Source organism: Phascolarctos cinereus, unplaced genomic scaffold, assembly GCF_003287225.1.
Source record: "Phascolarctos cinereus isolate Bilbo 61053 unplaced genomic scaffold, phaCin_HiC Scaffold_9;HRSCAF=440, whole genome shotgun sequence".
Classification (NCBI taxonomy): domain Eukaryota; kingdom Metazoa; phylum Chordata; class Mammalia; order Diprotodontia; family Phascolarctidae; genus Phascolarctos; species Phascolarctos cinereus.
Genome location: NW_027556402.1, coordinates 22188079 through 22202019, shown reverse-complemented (window position 1 = coordinate 22202019; position 13941 = coordinate 22188079). Strand labels below are relative to the sequence as shown.

General features: G+C 35.7%; 1 protein-coding gene across 1 annotated transcript; it reads right to left on the bottom strand.

Moving 5' to 3' along the window:
• Positions 1 to 8489: 8489 nt before the first annotated feature.
• Positions 8490 to 13373, bottom strand: CXCL13 (C-X-C motif chemokine ligand 13). Its single transcript, XM_020988377.1, has 4 exons — positions 13218 to 13373; positions 11602 to 11731; positions 9859 to 9939; positions 8490 to 9530 (listed from the first exon to the last, which is right to left on the bottom strand). Exons 1-4 carry the CDS (start codon positions 13282 to 13284, stop codon positions 9473 to 9475), a joined length of 336 nt encoding a protein of 111 aa, XP_020844036.1. The 5' UTR covers positions 13285 to 13373; the 3' UTR covers positions 8490 to 9472.
• Positions 13374 to 13941: the final 568 nt, after the last annotated feature.

Below are 13941 nucleotides of genomic sequence, written 5' to 3'. Positions count from 1 at the left end.
AATACAAAATTGTAGTTTATAGCTGTGAAGATAACATGCTTTAGTCTACATTCCATAAATTGAAAAATGCATGCATTCAGAGACAAATTTTGTTCTGGAAACATTGACCTTTGCCCACCCCTTCTTGCAATTTAAGTGATGTTAAAGTTGACCTTTACTGTGATTGGTTTAACTATTCTTTCTAATGCTAGAGAATGCTGCCTTAAAGCAGTATATATAAAAAATCTGTTTCTGCTCTATACCCTTGTAAATGCTCCCCATATGAGTGTTTACTTGGCTAGTTGAATAAAATCTTTTGGCTTTATCTTTTGCCCTCTGCTTCCCTACTGACACCTACTTCCCAAGAACCCAGTTGAGATTGATAAATAGTGACCTCTGAGAGTCAACTTCAAATTTATTCCACTAGTTTTCTGGTGTCAGAAGTGGGATTCTTGAAGATGGTACACCTTGGGGAGTGAACTTAAAGTCAAATCATTCTTACACACACTGGTAGTTTTCTACTTTTAATTTGCTTTTGTTCACTTTTCCATCCCAGCAAAAACCAGGCAGCTAACAGCTGCATCAGAAAATTTGGGATAAATGAAAATATTATCAAGGGGTGCCCGGAGTGTTATTTCGATTTACAAAAGAGGAAAATTTTGGGTGTAGCTGCAGGTGCAATGGCAAAATTTGAAGGGCGTTGTGCTTTTTTTGTTTAACTCTTGTCTTACACGTCTTGAGAGGAAATGTTTCTAGGAATTAGTTATTCCTGTCCAGGGCACAGAGGCAGAATGTGTAGGTTTCAGCCAGTCTGAGTTACAAAGCTTAGAAAATTGCTCTATGTCAGTTCTTCATCTATATACTTAGGGCATCCATAGTCTATAAAGGAGGCTTAGAAAAACTGCTTTCCAACACTGTGTCTGCAAAAACACACATTCCTCAACAGAAAGGATTCCTTTTTTCCCCTTTCCCTTCCTATTTCTTCTCCTCATCCTTTCAATTTTGTCTTCCTTCCTTGTCTTCCTGTGTTTGTTGACTCTCTAGAGGTGCCAGCCTAGTAGAGGGGGACCAGACTTGGCTTGGATAACCTAGGTTCTTAGAACAACCTATTCATAGGATACAGGTTTAGCCTTTTTTAGATTAAGCTGTGGGAACTTCTTAAGATTAATTTCTAGGGAAGCAATACAGGTTTAACTCTGGATAGACTAATCTATTTATGGAAAATTCTCAAAGAACCCCAGAACTTGGTACCTCATTAGCTAGCATGGTGAAAATTTTATTCAGTGACCTGGGAAGTTACCAAAAGATCAATCTATAAAGCATATAATATCTTTGTGCCATGTATTGAATGGTTATACTAATGAAAATCCTAGTCAGCAATGGCCACATGGTAGGAATTTCAATCCTGACAAATTAGTATATTTATAAACTTTTATAGAAGTTCCCCATTCTAAACAGGACTGTTGATATCTTTGGGGGGGGGGGAAGAGATAAGCAAGAGAAACAGCCAAAGGTTTCAAAGCTTTTTAAGGAAATATGCAATGTAAGGAAATTCCTTCCAATTTGCAGAAATTTATTATATTTGTAAACTAATTAGAAACTAAATTTGTGAACTGAAAGGAAATCTGTTTGCCATGCATTTCTAAAATTACGATGAAAATGTGGTTGGAAATTTTTTTTTTTTAGTGAATACTGAAGTATCCTAGTGGATTTTTGGAGTTTGCAGCCCCTTAGAACATTCTCATATACAAACAGCACACTCTATTACTCTCTCCCCTGGAGAGTGACATTTATTATTTTAGTGTAAGAGAAGGTGATTTCACCAACTAGAGAATAAAAGGAATTAAAACTAGTTCGAAAGTTTTATCAGTGAAATCCAAAAACAGAGAGCAAAGGAAAAAGTGATTTTGTAGTTTACAATTTATAAATTCATCTGGTACTTAAGAGCCACCTATTATTAACTTCTCTCCCTCTTGGAAAGAAATAGGTTGTCTCTCTCTCTCTTTGTGTGTGTGTGGTGTGTGTGTGTGTGTGTTGTGTGTGTGTGTGTGTGTTTTAATCAAGATGTAATTTGAGAATAAGCAGAATTTAATTTTGGGAGGATGTTGTATTTTATTCTATGGATAATTTAACAAAACTTAATTGTTTAGGAAAATTAGAAACAAAATCATCTAAAAGAAATTGGAATAGACTTGTAAGCTCTTAAAAACTGAAAAAGTAAAAGTTTTGTAATTAATTGGTACTGTGTAAGAAATTATGTGCTAAATTTGCAAAGGAGAGACCCAATGCAATAAAAGTAAGCTAAAGAGGACTTGAGACATAATTAGGAAGCAGAGAGGTATAATTTCATGATTTACATGGCTTTGGTCAGAGTCCATAGGGGAAAGGGAACGAAAATGGCATGAAGTTAGAGGCTGCACTAACACAGTTTGAACATGAAACTCAGAGGTTAATGAGAAGTATGTAAAATGTTCTTGGAAGCAGAAGAGGTGTCTTTTTAAAAAAATTCAACTCAACTTTCATTTCCCAAAGGCATGAATGTAGAACCAGTGACTTTCCACATAAGTTAGTGCCATAAAATGTCCTCATCTTTGTCAGCTATTAAAGTATTCTGCATAGATTTTAAATTGTTTAAAAAGGCTAAGCATTTAGTACTGCTCTACAAAAATGTTTAAATGTTATGTCTCTTTTGGATAAGAGGAGAATAGGAAGATTTCCTTGCTTGTAAAATTATTATTTCATAGTAGTACTTTTTTCCTCCCCAGATAGTCGAAGTTAATATTTAGATATCTCATGATTTCCAAATTTATTTAACCAATTTCAGTATTCTTGTTGATGTAGAAAAGCAGTGTGAATTGTGCAGCAATATTTAAAGTTGAACAATTTGATATTTGGATTTATGTTGGGCTTTTATAAATTAATCAGGGAAAATTACAATTTATAGTATGATTGATCTGTGTTCCAACTGGTAACTGCTGTGGCCATTTTTGGAACTCTAAAAGTAATTTGATTTTAATTACTTTGTACTGGTCTCTGAATACAGCTAGTATAGAATTTCAGAACTGATAAACCAATGAAATGATTCTCTATGCAACGTAATTGAGAAATACATTCAACTGAATTGATATCATTTGAGTAGCGATAAGTTTTACTTCATATTTTGAGTCCCTAATATTGTTTCATTATTGTGTTCCTAATTTATTCTACAATGTGATTTTGTGAAACCATTGTTTAGAAAATGTTGTTAATTTGTAAAATTACACTAAGTGTGCTGCATTTGTATTATTAGAAGATTAACATGACCAGAATGCTGTGAAATTATGAATTTAAGCTATTGTTTATTAGAGGCTTCTGTTGTAATGGTTAAGAAAAACCCTTCAAGTATTTAAATGGGTATATTTTCCTTTAAAATGAAGAATAATTACTATCTTGTGTTTGGGATAAGTACAAAAGACATTGTAAATTCTCATCTATAAAGTTTTTTGGGATCTTGCCAGATTTTCAGTCCCTTGGATTTTCAATCTTTGTAAAAACATAAAATCTTATAATCTCTGGGAAAGATGTCATGGAAAGAATGTTGTGAAATTCTAAAGTAGTAAATTGATTTACTGAGAAACTGAGAGCTCCTTCTCCATTACAAATATTCACAATCAAAATGTGGGGGTAAGGTTTTTTTAAAAAATAAGTTTTCTTATATTATAAAATTAATTTTTTATAATGAGTTGACTACTGATTGTGAAAATTATGAAAGTACACTTAGAATAGTACGTATTGAAGTCACATCTTGAGCCAACAGACAGACCCCAGTTTTAAAGATATTATTTTTGCCTTCAGGGTTAATATGTAATACCTCAAGATAGAGATATCTGTTAATATGAAGTCTTACAGTGGCCAGTGTTTTTCTGGGTTTTGAATGGACTATGATGTATTCACTATGTGGGTAAAACTCTTGAATGTGATTATTTTCTTAATTTCTAATGATTGTTTTAAATACCAGAATGTCTTTAAACTAGAAAAGCAAAATGATGACTGATTGCTTTTGGAAAAACTTTGTATGTAATAAGTCCTAAAGGTATATGTTTTTATTTATTGTTTACTAATTGCAACAATATAAAAAAAAAGCAACTATAACATGTTCTAAACTATAAGCACTGGAAATCATTATGTTTTGAATTGCTCTGAGTTTGAATTCAGGGATAACAATTTGATGAGCTGCTCAAAGGGAATGTGAGCTGAGAAATATCACTGGTGGATATAAATGACTATGAAGCTTAAGAAGACAACCTTAGAAAAGGAACAGCAGGACTCTCTTGCATCAGTTTACCCACTGTGCTATTTCCTTTTTGAGTAGGAATGTTTCCTACCTGGTCGATTCTGAGCCTGGCTATGATACCTAGGAATAATGTAACTCTGTTACATGGTTGGTGGTCCCAAAAAATATCTATGATTTTTACCTAAAATCAAACAGAGCTAAGGGAGTTTTTCCATGGAATACCTATGATAAATCAATCTATGATTTTAGTCTTGGGCTTGAGCAAACAGTCCTGTTATTGCTACAGCTGTATCTTTCCTTTTTTTCATAGCAAATTTCTCTGACTACAGCAGAAGAACTGCAAATGTTTTAAAATGAATCTTATTATTATAATCGTCAAGTACCTATGAACTGCTGTAATGGAGTCTTCTGGTTTGGTTTTACTGCTCTGAATTTGTGACCAGTAACTATTAACTTCTTAATCTGGGTGATTGAGGAAACTTATTTCTTAGATTTGATATCTCCTTGCTCATTGGGTTAATAGTCATATATTCATAAGATTAGGTACAGATAGTATTACATTGTTCTGGATATTATGAGGATAATATGTATCACATAAGGATGTGATGTGATAAAGACGTAAAAGTTTTAATTTTTAATGGAGTAATAAATTTCATTTTGGGAAATACAACAAGATTAGACTGCTTCCATTTAAGAGCTAAGATATATGTGATTGGTTTTCAAATACTTCACTGGGTGAAGGAATATGCTTAAAGGACTCATGATAGCTGTAATTGTATTAGTAGCCTTAAAACTTCTGCTTTTGTGACAATGAAAAAAATTGAGGAAGTCAAGTAAAGTTGATGGTTCTGGATGATATATTTTAAATTTTATCCTGGAAACAATAGGGAACTATTGAATGTCTTTCCAATTCATTCAAATGTTCACAATCAGGTTCTCATGGTCATGAGTTCTTCACAGAAGAATCCTTGAATTCTTCCTCTAAAAAAATTTATGTGGTAATTTTATTAGATATTTAAAAGGAATAGCAAGTTGCACATAATAAATTTGCAGTTTCATGTGCAATCATCTTTTTGTTATACTGTGTTGTGGAAATGCTTACTTTATTCTATACATTTAAAAAATTAAAATTTTTTAAAAAAGGAAAAGAAAAAAAGCTCTTCCTCTAGCTTCTAGATATTATCTAGATATTATCACATACAAGGTTCAGATACAGATAGAGAAAACAAATGACATGTGAAGACTGAAACTCTAAACTTTCATATGAGTTAGATGTCACTTAATTAGATGTTTTTCCTGTAACTCTGAAGTTTAAAAGGTTAACTACTTAAGGAATGAACAAACTTTCACCACATGAAATGATTACCAGAAGGCCAATGTCATTAGGTTTTGTAAGTCTCTATTAAATCATACTAAGTCTTATTACTAGCAGGTTGAAGCAGCATTAAAGTGGCTTAGAACCTAGAGAATGGATCTATCAGCAGAAACCTTTGCCGTGCTAGAAACAAGACCCATTCCAGGTATTGTTAACAAACAGCCTTGTTAAGGACACTTAAGTTATGGGTTCAAGGAGGCATATCTCTGAATTTAAGTCGATTAAACTGGACAATTTGTAGATGATGGTCAAGGATAAATGCCTTTGACTCAGACATTCCAAAGGAGAGGACTTCATGAAGCTGACAGCTCCCCCAAGACTCCAGACCTGGATGCATCCTGACAAAAAAAGGAGTCATTCTGCCTTCTCTTCACCCTAACTTGAATTTTTGTCCTCCTTGTAATTGATCCATATTGTATGGTTCCCTGTGGACAATCATTGTACACACAGTGCCCCTGCCTACCATGCCACCTCATGAATGCCCTTTTCCAACGCCCAAGATACTTAACCTTCCCCTCCCCCGCCAATTTCTCTCTTACCCAAAGTCATTCATGCCCAGTTAGAAAACTGAAACCTCCATAAGGTCATAGACTGGTTGCCAGCCAAGATCAAGGAGAGAACCAAGCAAATCACTGTGACCATACCCATCACTCTATCCCACATTCCCACTGGCTCCAAAGAACTGTATTGTACTCTTATGGGATACTTGCAAGAAAATAACAACAGGGAGAATTGTGGGAAAACATGCAATTGTAGATTGCAGCTGTCAGGATAATATGTGTCAGTCTTTCTGTTGTTTGGTGGGTCATTTATCATGTTTGACTCTCTGTGACCCCATCTGAGGTTTTCTTGGCAAAGATACTAGAATGGTTTGCCATTCTCTAGCTCATTTTACAGATGAGGAAACTGAGGCAAACAGGGTCAAGTGACTTATTCCATGTCACACAGCTAGGAAGTGTCTGAGGCTGGATTTCAACTCAAGAAGAGGAGTCTTCCTGACTCTAGGTCCAGTGCTCTATCCACTGTACCACCCAGCTGCCTATGTATTAGTCTACATTCTATAAGATGAAAAATGTGACGACGACAACAACAACACGGTTGTCATGGCGCATGTTTTGGAATGGTGTATCATTTTCAGTTATGACTGAATAAAGTATTAAAATAAAGTTAAATAAAAATACATAGACTATTAAACAACACTTAAATTTATGTGGATTGGGATGCTTTTAACTGAAGGGGACATGTGATTAAAGAACTTTGGAGAAGGCTGATCTAATTCACTTCTCTCCCCTTCCCCCACTCAATCTCATTTCATTTTATAGATAAAGAAAATGTACCACAGAACAGTTAAATGACTAGCTCAAGGTCCCACAGGTAATTAGTGGTAGGATAGGGGTTCAAAGGTGAGTTCATTGGCTCCAAAGCCATTGCTCGTTCTACTATGGTACCCTGCCAAAGAAAACACAAATTCTTCCAGGAGATTCCAATCAAATAAGCCCTCCCTTCCTCAGTACACACTCACATAAAAGGATAATTCAATAAAATCAACAACATTCAATATGAAAAAACTTAATAAAAATAAAAAGACCACAGTAAAGCACCCAGATTGAAGTAGGATATCCAACTTTTGTGCGTATGTTTTGCTGTTTAACATTTTCAGGATAATTTTTGTTTGAGTTAGCAGCGCAGTGGTGAGCTTATTTTTTAAATAGTATTTTATCTTTTTCTAATTATACATAAAGACAATTTTTGGCATTCTTTTTTCGTGAGGCAGTTGGGGTTAAGTGACTTGCCTAGAATCACACAGCTAGTGTCAAGTGTTTGAGGCTAGATTTGAACTCAGGTCCTCCTGACTCCAGGGCCAGTGCTCTATCCACTGTGTCACCTAGCTGCCCCTGATTTTTACCAGATTTTGAGTTGCAAACTTTCCAACCTCCCTCCCCTCCCCTCTTCCTAAAATGGTAGACAATTTAATAGAGGTTGTATATGTGTAATCATGTAAAACATATTTCTATATTAGTTACAGCTGTGAAAGAAGAAACAGACTGAAATGGGAAAAAAGCTATGAAAGAATCAGGATAATTCTTGAAGGAAGAAGAAAACAAATAAGAGGGTAGTAGGATAGAGGAAGAAGAATGGAGTGGCTTAGGATCAAGGTAGGAGAAGATTCACTGGGGAGCAGTTATGGTAGAAAGAATAGATAGTGAAGTACCATTGAAGACACTGAATTCCATTCTTTGGCATAGAAAAGCAATATAATGGGTAGAATACTGGATCTTTGGAAGCCTTGAGTTCAAATCATGACTCAGACACTTACTAGCTCTACGACCCTGGGCAGGCCATTTAACCTCTGTCTGCTTCAGTTTCCTCAGCTCTAAGATGGCAATAGTGATGTGTCCTAATTTTCAGAATTGTTTTGGAAATAAAATGAGTTATTTGCAAAGTACTTTGCAAATATCAAACTATAAAAATGGCAGCTAGTTACCCTCATTCATGGAATGTACCAAAATTTAAATCTTTTCAAATGATGAGACATTAAAGAGACAGTGGAAAGAATCTATAGTGCTTAACTATGATTTCCTCTGTCCTCATGTTCAATATAAACTCTTCCTACTGACATACTAATCTTTAACAAGACAGTGGAAAAATGTTTAATTTTTAAGACTAAGGAGATCTTAGAAATAATATTGCCCTTGACCATGTCCATATAATTTTAGATTGTCTGAAAAATGAAAACAACACATGATATTAAAAAACTCAGTGTGACAGAGCCATGATTTTCACTATGAAGAAACAGAACTTCCACCATAAACATAGCCATACTCTTTAAATGACTACTGAGGATGAAAGAATTTGTCACAATTAAGTTAAACATCTGTTTGTGTTTATTGAAGAACAGTACATAAGTGGTATACTTTAGAAAAATACATTTATGTCCAGAATTGTCTACTCCTTGTTATGTACCACATTCTGTAAGACAAGTTTAGCTGTAAATAATCCTGATCTCTTTGAGTTTGATTCTGGGGTGTTTCATTGAAGGATGCTAGGTGGAGACTTGGAAAAGACCTTGGGAGCTATCTCATCCAATTCCTTGAAATTTAGAGTTGAGAGATCTGAAGCCCAGGAGGGCTGGGTGACTTATTCAAGGTTACATAGGGAGTAACCTTCAAAGGTGGGATTGCACCTCAAGTTATGCTGTGCCACACAGCCTCTGGTATACTGTCAATGTCAACAGAATAAGAGACCATCATCTGGCTTTCTTTTGCTTCAATTTATTAGATGGAGGAAATCTTTGGGGTCACCAAATCCCAATTCTTTTTGCTTGAGGTGTGACTAAAAGGTTCACTTGCACATGACTTTGTCCAGATGCTCCAATTGAAATGATGTGAATTTCATGGGCAGCTTTCTCTCCTAGTAATTTCAGAAATCCGCAGGTGGAGAAAAGATCCCTCACTTCCCTTTCTAACTCATGCCATCTGCTCTAATGGGGCTTATGTCCAAGCTACCTTTCCATTTAGAGGAAAGCCCTAGTGTGACAATTGGGGTTCTTGAGTGGTCAGTCTTACTTCCAACATTGGTTGAAATGGGGTGGGACCTTTATATGAAAGAACTTTTAAATATTTCTGATAAGTTTATTTACTAATATTGATCAAGGATATGTAAGTCAAGCACTTGGGTATATATCCTTAGAGAGAAGCTAATGTGTTACTGGACTGCTGCAGAAAAATCATTTTGGCTATTTGTTTCTAGGAAGGAAGTACCTAAAAAGAGCATTTTACCAGAACAAAAACCATTAATAAAAGAAATGAGGATTCCAACAGGAAGGAAGGCAAGCCCAGATGATCTTATTTGGAATCCTGGCGTTGTTTCCCAACAGTCACATTTGGTGGGGTAGCCTTGTTTCTAAGGAGCAAATAAATTAATACTAATTAATAAATAAATCTACAGCTAAATAATTGTATTTACTTTTTAAAAAATTCTCTTTTTCCACTAGAAATAAAACAAAAGAAGCTGAACATAAAGCCACTAAGTCTTATTCGATGGACTGATGTAATAGATTCTTTTTAAGCACAAAGGAATGTAAATTGGAATAGCTGATCATAAAAAGCTGATGAACCAAAGCATACAATTTCCAGCCTTCATTCTGTAGGATCAGTATGGGAAATAAAATCTTTAAATTCCGAGGAACAATGTTCTGAGTCTAACAGCAAATGATATCCAATTGCCCTACCTTATTACATTTTTGATGATATTGTCTAACCATTTGCACTTTGGATCCACACATACTTTCTTCCCAGATTTCAATGTGACTCTGAAAAAAGAACACAAAGAAAAAACAAATTCTCAAAGTATTGCTTTTCAATCCTAAATGTCACACCTCTCTCAAATAACAATTTGGTGAGGATGAAACAAGAAGAAATTGGGTGACGAGTTATACTTTGGGATATGAATTATAGCAGATAGTCAGGAGGGAATTAAGAAAGAAGATGCCTTCTATGAACTTTTTATGAAAAAGCTGTGGGCTTGGAGGGCCTGTCCAGCATCAAATCTAACTTCTACAAGACAGCTGTTGTACCACCAGTTAGTGACATTGTTCTCTGTGTATATATACAAAAAGTCAATATTTTTCATTTATTAATATGGCAGTTGAGGAGAAGGCAGGTTCTTGGTAGAAAGAGGCTAAAAAGATTAAGGTTTTCAGAGACGTGGAGGTCACGCCTATTTCAGTAACATAAAGAGACCACTGCTCTGGTTGTATGCACTGTTTTTAGAATCACAGAACATTACCCTTAAAAGGGGCCTTGGAGACCACTTAGTCCAACATGTTCATTTCAAACTCATTCATTTTCATAGTGTCATAGATTTAGAGATTTCTAGGAATGTGAAAGGTCATGTTGTCCCACCCCCTCACTGAACAGGTGAGGAAACTGAAAAAAACTCTACACTTGAAGCCTTCCCATTTTGGTCAAATTGGCCAATGCTCTGTTGGCATAACTTTTGAGAACCCAGGGTCACCTCTAAGCCACGATTTGGTATCTGAGTAGGACTTTAGTGGAGAATGGTGTTATTCTTCAGTGTTCATAATCTGTGATCACATTGATGGGGGTACTACCCCCCAAATGAATCAATGAACATTTGCTAGATGCCTACTATATACCAAGTACTGTAACAAGCACTGAATAGATGACAGTTCATCTCTGCCTTCTTATCCTATGTGACTCATCTGTGTGTCTAACCCTAAATTCCTTACCTCTCAGAGGGAAAACATATTAAACTGATACAGCTCAGAATCGTCAGTGTTTTGTTAAAACAGACCTTTGGAGACAATGGAGAAGTGATTAGACCAGGGGTTCTAAATACTTGGGTTTTTGCACGTATGTGTGTGTGTGTGTGTTTGTGTGTGTGTGTGTGCCTCATAGACCTCTTCTGAAAATGACCTTTTTAAAGACATAAAATAAAATACATGGGATTACAAAGGCAACCAATTATATTGAAATGCAGTTAGCAAAGTATTTTTTAACAAATAAGTGACCAGACCCCTGGTTTAGACCTCTGATTGAGACCCATAGAACCACTGCCTCTGATGTCCTGAGTGGGATTCTCCACCATTAATAAAAATGCTGCTTTCTGTTCCTTTGGATAGGAGAAGAGAGAGAGTCTTGACAGAAATGCAGAGGATCATTTAGCAAATGGCGGAAGATACACAGATTTGCTTTCCTACATCAGAAAATAGTGAGGAGCAAAGAAACCTCCAACCTCCGAGGTAGACGCCAGAAAATAAATAACCTAGCACAGGGGTGGGGAAGGGCTGCACTTGAGGACCTAGAGGGCCACCTATGGCCTCGAGGCTGCAAGTTCCCTACCCCTGACCTAAGAAAAACTTTTTCCTGGGAAGGCATGCAAGAGAAGCTCAGATTAACCTATTTTACTTAATGGAATCAGGAGAAGAGAAGTCGACCTTCTTGTTACTTACACGCATTCTGTATTTCGGCAGCCTCCGTTAGGTGGTGAAATAAATATGGTTTTAATCAAGCGTACAGGGACGCCTTCTGACAGCTTGAGGCACCTGCACTTCTGGCTGGCATCGTTGGTCTCCAGTATACCTATGACCATTAAAAACAAAACCAACAGCACCCAATTTATTCGGATAATTACAAGTTCTGAATTACACGTCAAAGGATTGAATGTCATCCTGGACAGCTCAAAAGTTTGAAATGTTAAGTTCTTGCTTCTGACTCTGTTTTCTTCTTGGTTTTAAAATAACTGAGTCAAGCCTGATCAGATTGCTTCAAGACTCACTTAAAAAAAAATGAGAAGAAAAAATAACTGCTCTAGGCACTACATTTTGTTAACTCATCGGACCAGCTGCTTCCATTTATGAACGTTACAGTGGAAAGGTTCTCATCAAAGTATACTCTTAAATGATGAGGTTTTTAACATTTAAATTCTTGATATTTTGGAATATCCCTAACTTTGTGCAGCTTTCCAGGAATGGGGAATCTGTGGCCTCGAGGCCACACGTGGCCTTCTAGGTCCACAAGTGTGGCCCAACTTATAAGTTTCGATTCAGTCACAGGGCAGCACTTGAGGACCTAGAGGGTCACGTGTGGCCTCGAGGCCACAGATTTCCCATCCCTGCTTCAGACTATTTTTTCCCTGTTCCCTTTTTCTTTGTTGATAATATTACATGTGATCTGCAATGAAACAGATGAGCCAGAGGAAATCAGATGAAGTAAACCTGGGTAAGCATGGGATGTAATTCAAAACATTCCATCTGAGCTGTTATCAAGGATGTCCTGCAAACACTCAGTTTCTACTCATTCGTTTAAAATTTCAATTACTACTTTATTATATATTTAAAAGGAATAGCAAGTTGTACATAATAGATTTACAGCTTCATGTGCAATTATCTTTTTTAAAAATTATACTATGTTATGGAAATGCTTGTTTTATTCTAAATTTTAAAAAGAAAATAAATTTTTAGAAATTCAATTACTAATTTATTACATATTTAAAAGGAATAGCAAGTTGTACATAATAGATTTGAAGTTTCATGTATGATTATCTTTTTTTTTTAAATTATATTATAGAAATACTTGTCCTATTCCAAAAATTAAAAAATAAAATAAATGTTTTTAAAATGTCAATTCTTAATGCCAAAGCTATTTGGAGATACCAGTGATTCATGTTGGTAAATGATGATTTTCTGATCTCTTTCCTTGCCTGGCTTCCTTCTTCTCCCTCTTCTTCAAAGTGATTTCTCTCCTAATTTGTGCTGCTTCCTGAAATATCTACCTTTTAGGGAAGTGCACTGAACCCTGGGAGAATCTGATTCATTTTAGTCTTTACTGTTGTTAAGTTGTACACAGTAAATTTGCATTTTCATGTGCAATCATCTTTTTTATTGCACTAGGTAATGGAAATGCTTGTTTTATTCCATAAATTAAAAATAAAATAAATTAGTCTTAACTGAATATATTCTATCCAGCAGGGTAAATGACTTGTTTCTAAATACCTCTTCCCCAGCCCATTGTACTTTTTTTTCCCCCCTAAAGGAATACCCAGAAAAAGACAAGTGAGAGTTCTTACCTTGGACTGAAGAGTAATTGATAACCATGAGCAGAGCCACAACCACGGAGGCAGCAGTGGATTTCATTCTGCCTTGATAAGGGAGAGGAGGATGAGCCAGGCTTGATTCAACAATCTGAATCTGGATTTGAATCTCATCTGGGCTGTTTTCAGGACCAGAGCCTCCTATTTATTTACACTAATGAGGATCCTCCCACTGCCCGGGTCTCCAGTGGGCCAGCTGTGTCATCAGTCTTGGAAACCTAAAAATGTTACTGCTGAGCTTGCTTTTCCCCAAACATCCTTCACACACTCCCTGCCTTTGCTGCACATTATTGTCAGCACAAGTTACCATTATCATCATCATCATTGTTATTATGAGAGGTAAAAAATTTTATTTTATTAACTTTTATTCCAAGTTATAATTATGTAAAATATGATCATTGGTACCAGGCTAATGGAAGTAGGCAGTGTAGTCCATACCCACTTCCCAGGATTCACTGTTTATGCTAATTGAGACCTATATAAATGCTATAATGATGTTAACAATGATGGTGGGGAAGGTCCACTTTCCAGTCAAATTTTCCTATCTTTCTTAGGCTAATAAAACCTATGATTTTCTCTATTTTCATGGTGAGCAGGAGAAAGAAGTGATTGTTTGGGAAAGATGAATGTTGCTCGCTTTGAAGAAGCAAAACTTTCTCACTATTCAAAATTATTAAAGTTGTTCAGCAAAAACTTCCAA